A 14,401-nucleotide genomic window follows, 5' to 3' on the forward strand; every position below is an offset into this window, starting at 1 on the left:
GCCTCCCCTCCCCGCCCTTCCTGCTGAGCCCTTGGGCCCCCGTACACCTTTCTGGCAGTTTCTGAGCCCATTCACGTGGCCGCAGTTCTTCCTTCCTTCCCTTCTTCGCGCTCTGCTGCCTGCAGACATCCCCGCCTCCCTGTCTCTGCGAATCTCTAATGAAGAAGTAATCGCAGACCGGGTGTTGACGGCCCACGCACTCCTTGTGGGGCACTTCCCGAGTTCAGGGAAGTGGAGCATGGAAGCCATTCCCTTTGTGAATGCCGAGGCCGCCGCCCCGCGCTGCCTGAGCGCCTTGGGCGCGCTGCACTCGCCCTTGCGCGTGGGCCCGGCGTGCGCGGGGCGAGAGTGGCGGGGCCAAGCGCGCCCCGACTCTACTCCGGCGGCCTCTACGCATCCCCGGTGTGAGGGTTGCGCGCCGCGGAGGGGACCTGCTGGAACCCAAACCTCTCCACCCGCAGGGCCCGCAGCGCCTCAAGTCGCTCTTATCTCACCCAATTCCCTGGCTCTCAGCTTAAAGGCCATAGTTGAGCCCTTTCCGCCTTTGCTAATGGCTCCCTCACCCCCAGCCTCTGTGGCCTGCTCCCCAACCTCTCCTCTTTCCTTCTAGGGCCCACAGAGCTGGGATAGTTGGGGCCCTACCAAGGGTGTATTGTCAAAACGGGATCTACCACAGTTGTCTGGGGGCGGAGGGGGGGTTCACGTTATGTCAAATAGCCCATAAAAGACCCCAACAATTGTGGGAACAACTTGGTGGTACTTTGGTCGGCATGGGGAGTGGGGTGGGGAGAAAGCAATGCAGAATTCTGTGTTAGCACTTGTCATTGCGTGCCATTCAAAAACAGTTTAAAGTTTGGGACACTAACATGTCTTACTCAACAAAAAGGGAATGCACTCAGAAAAAAAAAATAGTAATTGAGTTTCGGGTCCTTGAAAAAATATATATATCCCTATGAGGGATCAATACAGTTTTTAGAAAAGAGTTTACTCAGTGTTAGCTTATAGAATTATATCTTTGAGAAAATAAGCACTTTACATACAGATTTCCAACATGATGTTTTCAACTCAGAGGTAAGAGAAAACTTAGCTTCCGTGAAGGCGAACATTCAAACCGCAGCAAAGCCTGGTTTTACTTGAAAATGATTGGAACCAGGGCAAGTTTAGATCTTGACCTAAGATGCCAGAAAAGGGGGTGGTGACTTGAAGGAAACGTGGTTTTGAAATCCGAACAAAAATGTCAGGGCCTGAATCTATTTCCATTATTGCCCTGGCTAGGAGTTTTGACTTTACCCTCACAGCGGGGTTCCCTGAGCTGCAAATGAAGAGTTTAGTTTTCATACAAACATAGAATTGTTGGAAGGTAAATGCCTATAAATGCAAGTCTTTGAAGTGCAGTTCTTTTGATAGCAGTCTAACTTTTTTTATTTGCCTTAGGAAGTTTAGCCACCGTGCCACCTAAGGATAGAGTTCTGAATTTTACAAAATGTATTTCTGGGTAGTACTAGAAAATTGTTCTTCTTAACTTCCTGAAGGGAACTTTTTCAGGGTGTGCCTAACCATAATAGTTAAATTAGCAGAATACCTGTGAAAGAACATACACATCCTCATAAAAACAAAAATTGAAAGCACTCCCCTACAGACACAAAAGAGGACTTCTGATAACATAATCACTTCGTACTCTTGTAAGATACCAATAAGCAGGGACTCTGTAAACTTGTTAAGAATCATTAAAAAAAATTTCAAAGCTTGGCACTTTCTTCTCTCTTTTAATTTGTAAACTACATTAGTTATTGGAATTGTCTTTCACCTTAAAGTTTTTACTGTTTTTATTTTTCTTTGTTTAACTAGATCTTGATAGAAATAAAATAGAACTTTCATTTTCTTGTTTTCTCTTAGGGATTTGAATGGAAATAACATCACACGAATTACCAAGACAGATTTTGCTGGTCTTCGACACCTAAGAGTTCTGTAAGTATGTTCTTTGGTACTTTGAAGAATTTTCTTTTGTTCTTAAGATTGCATGTTTCGTATTGTTACTGGTCTCAGATGGAAAAACTGTACAATGACAGAAACATAAAATTTTAAAAGGTCTAGGTTTCCTTTCTCTTTTTTTGGTTTATCATTTTATTACAGCTTTTGATGAAAATGTATGTTTTTATTTTAAGGTTGGATTCTTGCCATTGAAACAATATTATAGAAATGACCTCAAATGTTTGCTATACCATACCCTAAGTGCCTTATGCATATAAACGTGTAGAATAATTGCTTTCACAATATGAATAAGTAATGTGAGACATTTGATACACTTTAAGGATTTGAGATTAACTAGAAAAAATTTAAGTAGGTCTGCATTTTATTATTACTAATATAAAAGACTTTTTTAGCAAACAACACTTAGATGTATTTTCTAACGTTTAAATCAATCAATCCAACTTTCCTGCAGTTTTTGATGGGAAATGTTTCTCTATAAAAACACACTGGTCATATTTTGAATTGTTTCTTGTATTTTATATCTTCGTGGTTTTTATATTATTATTGCAATATGATTACTTCTTTAATTAGTGGGTAAAATTTGTGGTGGGGGAACCATCATTGGAGATTCAATGTAATGTGAAACTGTTTCTACCCACAGATTTGTAAATATTTACATTGCAGTGAACATATACTTTTGACCACTGTGTGTTGGGTGTTAATCTTTTAAAGGACACATTTTGGCCATTATGAAATCTTCTAATTTCTGATATATATCCACAAGTGAATTAAATTATGTGCATGGTGACATGCTGTATATTGATTCTTTCAGTTAAGAACTCACTCCAAAATCAGTTTACCAAAAACAGTTATCAAAACTGCCGTGTCATGGGATACTTCTCAGGATAAGCTGTAGTTGGAGGTTCAGAGTTTTGACTAGTAAGTTTTGTGCAAAACTACATTAGTATTTTCTATTGAAGTTTTGTGATGTGGATGCTGTTTGCCCTCTGTGATTTCTCTCAAATGTGTCATCAGTAAAATTTGATATTAAAGCTCAAACCAGAGCACTGCTTAATCTTATAAAAGGAAAGAGGTTACAAGTTTTCAGTTGCTGAACTGAAACTCGCTCTGATGGGGAGTGGTAACATTAAGACCCTATTATACTTTGCATTTCAGTCAGCTTATGGAGAATAAGATTAGCACCATTGAAAGAGGAGCATTCCAGGATCTTAAAGAGCTGGAGAGACTGTAAGTATTTTTAATTCCAAAGTTATGACGACATTAACTGTATTTTTAAAAAAATACTTGAGTTTCAAGGGCCATGTCTTCCAATTTCATGTCTTAGTCTTTGAACGTTTTACAGAAACAAGAGGTCTAACAAGTGGCTTGCAGACTAATTTACAATTAGAAATTGTGGAATTTTGCACAAATGGTACTAACTTTTAATAAAGATTAAAAAAAAAAATACAGGCTTCCTTTCCTGAGACATTGATTTCCTTGTGAGTTACCATTGCTTTGGTACTTAGAGAGTACATGTTTTTCTAATGGTCCATCTAGTTTGTTTTATTTGCATTTATAGGAAGAAAGGTAGTGATTTAATGTGCATTTATAGTATATTATGGAAAAGAAAAGTTTGCTAGTAGTTATTTTAATTTTCATGATGTTGCTTTGTGTGTCATTAGTGACGTTTGAGGACATATTTTAAGTTCTTAGTGATATAAATTTGGTTTTTGATATTTATCACTTATGGTAAACATTGTTAATAATAGCTATTCACAACTATATTTCATTATTTTATGGTAGCTTTCTAAATATTTCTCCTGGAAAAAGAATTCAAAGATTAGTAGAAATAGAAGCAAGAATTGTATTATCAAAGTATTGTCATTTTAGTGTTGATTTTTTTTCCCCAAGAAGATCATATGGACTCCAGATTTTAAAATATATTTTATTTTTTCAGATACAGAATCTTATAGATTGATATATACTACTTGAGGGCCATTATTAATTTATATCTACAGTTTACATCTCAAAGCACAGAATCTTCAGTCTGCAATAATTAAAATAAATTGTACACGTTGTAGTTTGAAGTATGAATTATATGTCTCATATGTCTTGATAACTCAAGTTTAATAAGTTTGCATTTTAAGGGCAAATAACAGGTCTATTAAAAGTAGCAACAATTTCCATGCCTGCTTTAATAGGCACTTTGGGTAAAAATAAAAATTTTATTTAAAATAATGAAATATGAAGTTCATTTTAGGTATAGAACATACTCAGATTCACTGGGCCCAAGGGCAAAAGTTAATTCTGTGTAAATGTAACTAGAAAAAAAATGGCTTGTCAACTTCTAAGATATTTGTAAATATATAGGCTCCATTTTTATCACCACAAGTAAAATTAAACCCAGAGGTGTCTATTTTATTGTAAAATTTTGTCCATAATAAATATTTCAATATAGGGAATATATCTGTGGAATTCAAAATAATTGAAAGTCACTACTGTGAGCTAGTTTTCAGAGAGAAATAAAAACACAGTAAATACTTGGTTAAGTTCACTACTAAGTTCATAAGTTCATAACCTATCTCTTAGTATATAAAAATACTCTGAAAATATACTTTGATCTCTTTCATAAGCTCTTATGAATAGTTAATTCCTAATCTTGTAAAGGTGCTTTCAATTCATCTATTTACAAAGTATCAGTATGATTTAAGTATTTGGTAAAATGAAAAGATAATTTAAAAATTATAATTCAAATATAACATTTTTGCATGAATAATTTTTAGTTATCTATGGAAATATATATATATATATATATATATATGTATGTGTGTGTATATATATTCTTAAGCAACATCCATTTGAAGGAATTTCAGTGGCTTTTCATGTAGTCTCTATTTTGGTTTTACTATAGTTTTAAATATTTTCAGAAATGCTAGAACAGACCCAACTTTCTCATGATTTTTCAAGCCACTTCAAGTACGTTTGAACAAATGAACTTTTTCTAAAGATTATTAACCAGATGGCTTGTTATCTGAAATTTGATGAGAGTTGTAAGTAGGCACTATTTTTTGGCTTTTACTTCCCTGAGAATGTCACTTCATCTCTGAACAATTTTCAGTTTTACTAAGATGCAGTCAGAGGTTACAGAATGGGAGAAGGATTTGTAATTTTGAATGAAAACTAATATATATGCAGGACTTCTTTAAATCACCCCAGCTGTTGGCCGAAAGCAAATATTTCATATTTGTGAGGAAAAGCTGAGAAAATTCCTTTTGTTTACAACTGCCAAGTCCGTCTGATGGAAGCACATTGTTATCTGACAGCCAATTCATCTCCTTGGGACTCTGGAATTCAAAACTATTTCTTAGGAACACTGTGGATACACTTTTCAAATATTTATTTTTTTTAAATACATTAAATAGGGCAGTTTTGTTAAGGAATGCCCTCAAGTTGTCATGAAATAAACTATTAAAAATTTTGTTCAGTATATCATTTAAAAAAATAAAAATAAAAAAAAGCTAACCAGAAGGTTGGCCTATGGGGATATGTTCTTATTTTAGTAGGTGGTCATCAACATCACAAAAATTTGCCTTTCCCCCCCCAAAAACTGCAAGAGATAATGCAAGGAACAGGAAATGATCAATGAATTAACTTTTAAAATAATTAGATGTGCGAGCTTATATGATTTTTTAGCAATTTAGATGTGAATTTTTAAATTCATACTCTAATAAAAAGGTGTATAAATGTAGGCTTATGTTACAAATGCTGTTCATATAATATTTAGAGTAACCTAATTTTCATTCTTTGTGTGAAGAACACAAAATAAAAATATTAGTTACATTTGTATGTAATTTGTGGTTCTAAGTATTTTTTCATTTTAATATAAAAGTAAAACAATTCCAAAGTGATATTTTTCTGAAGATTTCAAAATTATAAGTTTTTTCTTTTTGTTTTATGTTGATAGAGTTTTAGCTTGGTCTAGAGAAAGAAGACAAGTCTGAAAACAGAAGATAAGATCTGTGCCCTTTTAGAAATCCAAATTTAATATGTTAGAAACAGATTAGACTGTTGTTAGGTTGAATTTAATTTTAGCATAGAATGAGAAAGTCATTATTTATAAATCAAAATATTATAGCTACAAAAAGATTAATTTTTGTACTTCAAAGAATCAGTGAAATACAGGGTTATTAGTCAAATGTCAAGAAATAGATGGATATTAAAAATCTTCCTCCTAAAAGAAAAAAACAAAAACAAAAAATCCTCCTCCTTCCACACTCCCTTCCCTTCTCCTTCCCCCCTACTTTCTATTGTATGGAAAACAATATCAGATAATATGATCATCATCAGAATGTGGTTATGAATTACTATAAAAGGAGTATGTCTTAATCACACTTACACACCATGACCACACATTACTTGCTGTTTTGACAGTTTCCTACTATACTCCTGGACCTAATATGTGCAGTGGCAGATTTCCATGCTCTGTGTTCCCAGTAGTACCTGCTTCTCTGGGAATAAAATGAAGCCTTGAGAAATGTACCTCATGTAGATATATAGGAGATCTCCCATTTGTTTAATCGAAATGTTCAACTGAGATCTAATTTAGTTAAGTAACTAGTTAATGCAATGGAAATTAAATAAGGAAAACAATCTACAAATAAACTACAATAAACAATTGGAACATTTATGACATATACTCCTTTATCCTTCAGAGAAGATACCTGGGTATATCTGCAATAAAGACTCCATGCAAAATTGTTAATTCAAAGTAATTCTTGGCTGGTGCATAATGTCTTTTGAGGGTTAAAAAAAATCACACTGGGGCTCAGAACATTTGTGGGCTGGTGTAAAATTCTGTTGCTCACTTATACTTTATGGGATTATGCTGCAGTCATTAAAGTTCTATTTTATGGCCTTTTAAGGAGACTCAGGCCACTTCAGTTTCCCAGTAGTAAATATCATCGGTGTTTACGGGTTCCTAACACAAAAGCACTGAGTATGAGAAAGTTTTGAAATTGTTTAAGGTTGTCAAAAAAATATTAAGACATTAAGTCCTAAATGCGGTGAAACACTTACATGCAAAATAAAATGCTGATATTCCTGAATTATGTTAGTGAAAACCAACAGTATACCACAGGAAATCTTGGGTATTAGACTTTACTTTAACTTTATAATCATCTTGTACTCTTTTTTTTAATTAATTAATTTATTTGACAGAGATCACAAGTAGTCAGAGAGGCAGGCTGAGACAGAGAGGCGGAAGCAGGCTCCCCGCTGAGCAGAGAGCCCTATGCGGGGCTCGATCCCAGGACCCTGGGATCATGACCTGAGCCAAAGGCAGAGGCTTTAACCCACTGAACCACCCAGGCTCCCCAATCATCTTGTACTCTTATGATAAGGAAATTGCAGTAGCGATAATGGCAGAGATCGGGCTTTTTTTCATAACAATAACATGGAAGGGTGTTCTTTTACGACAAGCATAGTGTTCAGCTCTCCAAGTTTTGGCATCTTCAGATTTGAAATTATATTTTGTCTACTATGTCATTTGATATGCTTTTTTTGCTTAAAAAAGGAGTCCTGAAGTACTATGATGAAGCCGTGTAGGGATTTCTGGAAAAGAATGCTGTCCACTTAGACATTAACAGATTTCTATAGAGTCTATATAAAGAGAATACTTATTTTAGTGTAGAAAAGTCTAAATCCCTTTAAATTTGACCAAACACTACACTCCCAGGAGAGGATATCTAAAGGACACATTATTATTATTATTATTATTATTATTATTATTATTATTTATTATTTTAAGGTGGTACTCAATTAGTTCTGTATGCACACACCATTCATTAGCATGTGACAGCCAGTTTGAGGAGGAGGAATTACGGTGCTCTAGGAGTTTTGTTGTAGGTTGCTACACATGAGTCCAAGTAGAGAATATTTTGTGGAACAGGTCTGAAGGAAAGCACCACTTATCCCCTGTTCATCAAGGATGTAGAGAATCAGGGCACCTGGGTGGCTCAGTGGGGTAAGCCTCTGCCTTTGGCTCAGGTCATGATCTCAGGGTCCTGGGATCCAGCCCCATATCTGGCTCTCTGCTCAGCAGGGAGCCTGCTTCCCCCTCTCTCTCAGCCGGCTTCTCTGCCTACTGGTGATCTCTCTCTCTCTCTCTGTCAAATAACTTAAAAAAAAAAAAAAAAGGATATGGAGAATCCCTCTCCTGACTAATCCTACAAGTTTACAGGCAACACATAACACATTCCTTTTCTTAAAGTAAGGGAAACCCAACAGTGCTAATCTCCTTGGAAAAGAATTCAGGCTCATCCCAGAAGAATTGTTCTCTGGCTTCTTTAAACTACCAACTTTAAAATCACAGCAGTTATCTTCTTAGGAAATACAATTTGTCTTTCAAGAATATATCAAACTTACTCGTAGAGGCTGTGTATATATCCAACATGAGATAAAAATGCCATAGATGATCAAGTGTGTATCACTTAATCTGTGATATCTGTTAAAAGTGAATTATTCTCGCTTGGTTATAAGAGATCCTGGGCTATTTTAAGTTACATTGACTGACTGATCATTGAAGCCTTTAATGCACATGCGCTATGGAAAGTTTAGCAGGACATTGAGTCCATCTTGAGAGGGTTTCTCAGGCATCGTTTTTTATGGGTCTTGAAGTTGCACAGTGGAGAGAAGGCCTGTTTGCTCTTTGTGGACCATTTTATAAATTCTGAAGCAGCAAGGCTGTTTATTTTTCCCACATCTGTTTTGGGCTCATCCTTTGTGACAGTGTTTGCTGGATGCTGTGTCTTTTATACCTCCTCTGAAATGAGTACTTTAGTTTGCACTGTTACAATGTATTTGTGGAAGCAGTGAATGTCAAATATTTTACATTGAATTCTGTCTTTCATTCCTGTTGGATACCTTTCTGCTTGAATTATGCCTGCTAGACGGAATCTCACAACTTTATGTGGAAAGAGAGACTTTTCTGCATGGACTTTCATACGTATTGATCTTAACTTTTTTCAAAGCAATTTATGTATGCTGGACTGCAAGCAGCATTGGTGAGAATGCTTTCAGAATGACAGTTTGGTAACAATGGGGACAATTTGTTATAAATGCAATTGGAATATTACTTTACGAGAATATTTATAAAAAAAATTATCTGTCGTCTTTGCATTGTCTGTCTCCTTTGGATGCAGGTGGGTAGTTCTGGAGCCTCCCACTATGTGCAGCCATTCTAGCTTCTGGCAGTGAGCAGGGGGTACAGAGAACCTCGACTCTCCTCTAATTAGGCACTTTTAGTTTTATATGTTATTGCCTCCCGTTCTGTAGAATGTATCAAACACTCATTGGTTGAACTGTTGTTTATGTTTTCTAAATAGACACAAACTCCTATACCCCCTTTTTAAAATCAGAAGCATTGGGGCACCTGGGTGGCTCAGTGGGTTAAAGCCTCTGCCTTCGGCTCGGGTCGTGATCCCAGGGTCCTGGGATCGAGCCCCGAGTCGGGCTCTCTGCTCAGCAGGGAGCCTGCTTCCCTTCCTCTCTCTCTCTCTGCCTGCCTCTCTGCCTACATACATACATAAATACATAAAATGTTTAAAAAAAATTAAATAAAATCAGAAGCATTAAGTAAGAGTGACATCAGAAAACTCTTGCTTTGAATTAGCAATAATCGTGCCTCCAAGAAACCTCATTGTCTATTATACTGCTACTGTACAAAACTATAAAACCTTTAGTTTCAATTCCACTGTGAGCTATTGATCAGACTGCTTGATCTTCCCAAACCTGTTTCCTCATCTTTGGAACAGAGTATGACTCTGTTTGGTAACAATGGGGACGATTTGGCATAAATGCAATTGGAATATTACTTTACGAGAATATTTATTAAATAATTATCTGTCGTCTTAGCAATCCATGGTTTCTGTGAGATAATGTACATATAGTTTCACAAAATACTTGTCACATGGTTGGCATTTAAAGAACTATTATTATGCATTTCAATATCTCTCCTATTTTTCAAAAGCTCAGTTTAGGCATTATTGTATCTTCTTGAGCTAATAAAATGTGTACATAATAAATTTTACTTTTGTACATCCACATTTACTATATTGTTTTCATTCTGATTTTCTTAATGTGGCATATGGCAATAGAAAAGATGTGAAGAATGTACAAAAATTCTTCCAAGTTTTGTTTCAGAGTATTTCTCATAATTGCTCTGAAGATGTAGAGAAATGCCAAAAGGTAAGGGGAGTGAAGAGGAAACTAATTACTAATATGTTTGATTTTACTAATAAGTTAAATTTATCCATCTAAATAATACATACCTGTTAGAATCTCTGCCTTAAAAATGTCAGAATAAAAACATTTTAAAAAACAAGTAAAAGTTTTGCCTGAAAAGAAGACATTTTTGTATGATATATAGGAGATTGTACATGATAAACTCATGACGGCAGCACTTAAGTGAACACTTATTACAGACTGGCACATGGCTAAAATCCTTTACATTCACAACAACAGGAACAATTGTTTCCATTTTACATTTTGAATTGGGATAAAGGTTGCACATATTCCGTGAATTGAGGTAAAAGTTGAAAAAATAAGAGACTGTCTGTTCTACGAATGGACAAGCCATTGGACCTGCTGACAGATCGTTTGAAGCAATGCTTGTCCATAATGCTCAGGCTGCCTTCCAAATTGAGGTTGTTAAGAATCAGTGTTTCAGAGGACAGTGGTGTTTTGTGTGACCCAGAAAGCTTCTTCATCCCACTGAAGGTCATACTCAAAGAGCTGTAGCACAGAGGAAACAGTTATCAGGATCTCTGTCATCTTTGCCCTAAGAAAACACACTTTTGAGACACACTTTACACCCCTTTCTGAAGTCTTGAATTACTACCCAGAGGATCTTGGTTAGCCCTGATAGCTGGTGGCTCGAACGCTGCGTGTGGCTCTATCTTTCCTTCAACATAGTTGAGTGTCCCTCTGAACAGTAGGTAACTGATCCACCTGGTCACCAGTTTAGTCTGGCTCCCAGAAATCCTCTTCAGAGATACGTTTAGTTCACTACCTGCTGTTTTCTGTTTGGGAACCATCAGATTTTCACTTCTTTAACTCATTTACATGAGGATTGTTACAGCACAATCCTCTTCAAACTACTCGAAGTATTCTGTGTCATTCGAAGGTGCTACCAAGGTTGCTTATTCTTCAGCCTTGTTTAGAAATTATTATGCACCTTAGTGGTCTTTAAAGTAATTCTGGATTTAAAAAAAAATTTCTCTTGAAGAATTTAATTTCTGGTCATTTTACAAGAAATCCCTGCTTTGAAATTTTTCCCTTCATTGAATATTTTGGGAGAGTTTTGACTTTTAATATTTGTATTTCCATTTATTCTTAGTACTGATGGAAGAAAGAAGAATAGGAATCCCAAGTGTACTGATAGTTTCTTATAGGGAAAAATCTTCATACTGTTTTTCCATGTATGTTATCATATCACTTACTATCTGCCCTTCTAGTATGCTACCCTGTCTTATGCTCCTGGTTGGTTTAAACAATGTTAAGATCATTCACAATAATTTTTATGAAACAATGATAAACTACCTGAATTCAGAGAAAATGATTTTATACATATTTTCATTTTTCTCTCAAACTTCAGGCATTTTTTAAAATGGGTCTTTAAAACAGTGAGCTGAATATCACGTTCATTTAAAAATGTTTTATTTTCAAGTGTTTTATTAAATATTAAAGAATTAGAATTAGAATTAAATATTAAAGAAATAGACTCCATAAAGCTATGTTTTTCCCAAGGAGAGATTGATGAGAGGTAAAATTTCAGTATTATGTTATTTTGAGTTAATGTTTAGAAATGTTTAGCCTTGTGTCTCTTTTATAGAAGTGGTTCAGAGGATATGTTATCGAATCACCCTCCCTGAGTTCAGGGTTTAGCTCTGCTTTCTATGAGCTGTGTACCACTCTCTGGATGGCAGTAACAACAGTACCTACTGTTGGGATTGGTTCTGAAGAATGAATGAGATAATTCATACAAACCTCTCAGAACAGTGATCATCACGTAGTAAGCTTAGTATACGTTCGCTATTGGTCTTAGAGTGAATTAAGAATGGCTGGGAATATGAAAGGAATAATTAAGACTCTGCTTGTACCCAATCTGAAATATCTACTTTCCCAGGATCTCTGAATTTGTTGAAACATACTGGATTCCTTCCAACTTCTAGATAATGTTGAGGATAGCAGAGGGAGGAGTAATTGCTGTATAGGGAACGTGAAAGCAAGTTTGGTGACGGGGCTTTGGTTAGCTAGAGAGCGGCATAAAAACTAAGGCAGGAACCTCAGAATGCAACCCAGAGGAAAGTTGGCTGAATATAAAATGCATATGGTAGTGTTTTGCCGAAATATATCAAAATGCAAAAAGAGAAGTATGTTCTCATTTAGCATTTCCTAAGAACTAACTGAGTGCCAGAGAAGAAGGAAGGGGATACAAAGATGTGGTCTTTATACTTGAAGAGCTTACAGTGTACGGGGAAAGAGATGAGTATGTGAATAAATACAATACAACGTTTAGGACTCTTATTTATCGAATTCTATGGGGGTATAGGGATGCAGCCAAGGGAGGAACTACCTCAGTGTGGGGAAATTAGGGAAGCTTCACAAACAGCAGAAACTAGGGGCTTGAAGGAGCATACTGGTTGTGACTGGAGAATCTTGGAGAATATTTGTTAGTCCAGTGGTTTGAATGAGACTCTGATAGATAGCCCATGTCTGCCATTTTAAAAATTGAGATTGGCTCTTTGAATAATGGGAGCCTTTCCAAGAGTAGTTGCTTCCCTGGAAAAATTCTAGTTGCTGCTATTGTGAATATTTGTGGTTTATTTTTTGAGAGAAAAAAATATAACAAGGTCATAATTAAGTTGCATTTAATCAAAATTATATAATTAGGTTCTGGAAGTACCATTTCGTCAAAAGTATTTCTTCCTTTCTCCATGCCCAGCAGAGAAAAATAAATGAGTAATAGCTTTTGGTTTCAATTTAAATTTAACCTTATTATATGCTTTATTTATAAAAAATTAGTGTAAGTGGGAAGAAATTCTGCCCTTTCACCACTGATTTTACTATTTTCCCCCTAATTGTCTTGGCATACTTTTTTATGAGTGTGCATTTTATTAAGTGTTGAGAATGTTTCTGTAGATGATCAACTTCTTCATAATAGGAGTTTATGTAACAAAAGTTACAGTTTTCATCATTGCCTCATGGCATTTTGGAGTTGGAGTAAGTTCTGGAGTTCACCTGGTACAATTTCTCATCTAATGCAGGATTTTTTTTTTTTTTTTTTTTTATCCTTTGCAGGAAAAACAAAACCAAACAAACCCAAACAAACAAAACGCATGGCTTCTGCTTGGAATAAAGAGTTGAGCATTTCCTAAGGCGGGACATTCCATTTTTTCTAATCCTTGGAAATTCTCTAATTCTTAGAAAGTTCTCCCTTATCACCTGCTTTCTTAAGAGTTATAATCACTAGTGCCATTTCTGCTGTCTGCAGGTTAAATAAGTATAATTTTGCTTCTACCTCATGACCATTTATGTATGTCAAGATTGATATGCCGCCTTTTCCTGTCCTCCTAACATTGCTACTTAGGACTCCAGTTTCTTCAATGTGACTTTCGTTTTCTGGACCTTATTACTCTCATCTGCAGCTATAGCAACTTGTAAATCATTTAAGTGCACATTTTTGCATCAGCTTGTCATTATTTTATTCAAATTTGGGAAAAGCAGAGAGGTAGATTTATTTTCACTGAAATGTTAAATTGTCCACTTATAGTGAATGGGATTGGGAGATGAGTACATCAGTGCCAAAACCTACCTACTGTTAAACAAGCATGCCCACTCCAGAAGAACTCAGTTACCTGGAATCACAGTTTAATTGAGTTAGGGTTGCAATCACATTTTTTCCCTTAAATTCTAAATTTAGCTTCATAACAAGTAAACACTTAAAAAAAATTATTTAAACATTCTTAGCCCCCACGATTGATTATAACCCAGACTTATTTTCAAGTGAGGGGTCAAGAACTGTAGGTTTAGGTTGGAAGTCTGCAGTTTTCCTCTGCTTTTGCCCATAGGGACAAATCGTGCTGACACTTTCTCACATTTTCCCCCCCCACAACTAAGCAAGATGCTCATGAAATTGGAATTTCCATTTCCTCACAATGCCTTGGCTTAAAATTTAGGTCATCTGGGACAGCACGTGAATTATTTTAGGGCACTGTTTACTGTGGCATTTGAGCTGTATGCAGCACTCACCCAACCTAGACACCAGAGTCTAAGACATCCTTTTTCATTGTGTATGTTCTGGATGACTGATGTTGCACAGGACGTGAGGTTAGGGTTTAGGCCTGGGGAATCATCTGAGTAAGCGTCATGG

At 35.9% G+C, this 14,401-nt stretch overlaps 1 protein-coding gene across 4 annotated transcripts in view; it reads left to right on the forward strand.

Moving 5' to 3' along the window:
* SLIT2 (slit guidance ligand 2) overlaps nucleotides 1-14,401 on the forward strand; it is a 370,519-nt gene that overhangs the window by 2,900 nt on the left and 353,218 nt on the right. For all 4 annotated transcript variants that reach the window (XM_047718995.1, XM_047718997.1, XM_047718996.1 and 1 more), the window contains exons 2-3: nucleotides 1,897-1,968; nucleotides 3,148-3,219. In XM_047718995.1, the coding sequence (XP_047574951.1) occupies nucleotides 1,897-1,968; nucleotides 3,148-3,219 (144 nt within the window). The remainder of the gene's footprint in view (nucleotides 1-1,896; nucleotides 1,969-3,147; nucleotides 3,220-14,401) is intronic.

The sequence above is a fragment of the Lutra lutra genome, chromosome 2 (genome assembly GCF_902655055.1).
Source record: "Lutra lutra chromosome 2, mLutLut1.2, whole genome shotgun sequence".
Lineage (NCBI taxonomy): Eukaryota > Metazoa > Chordata > Mammalia > Carnivora > Mustelidae > Lutra > Lutra lutra.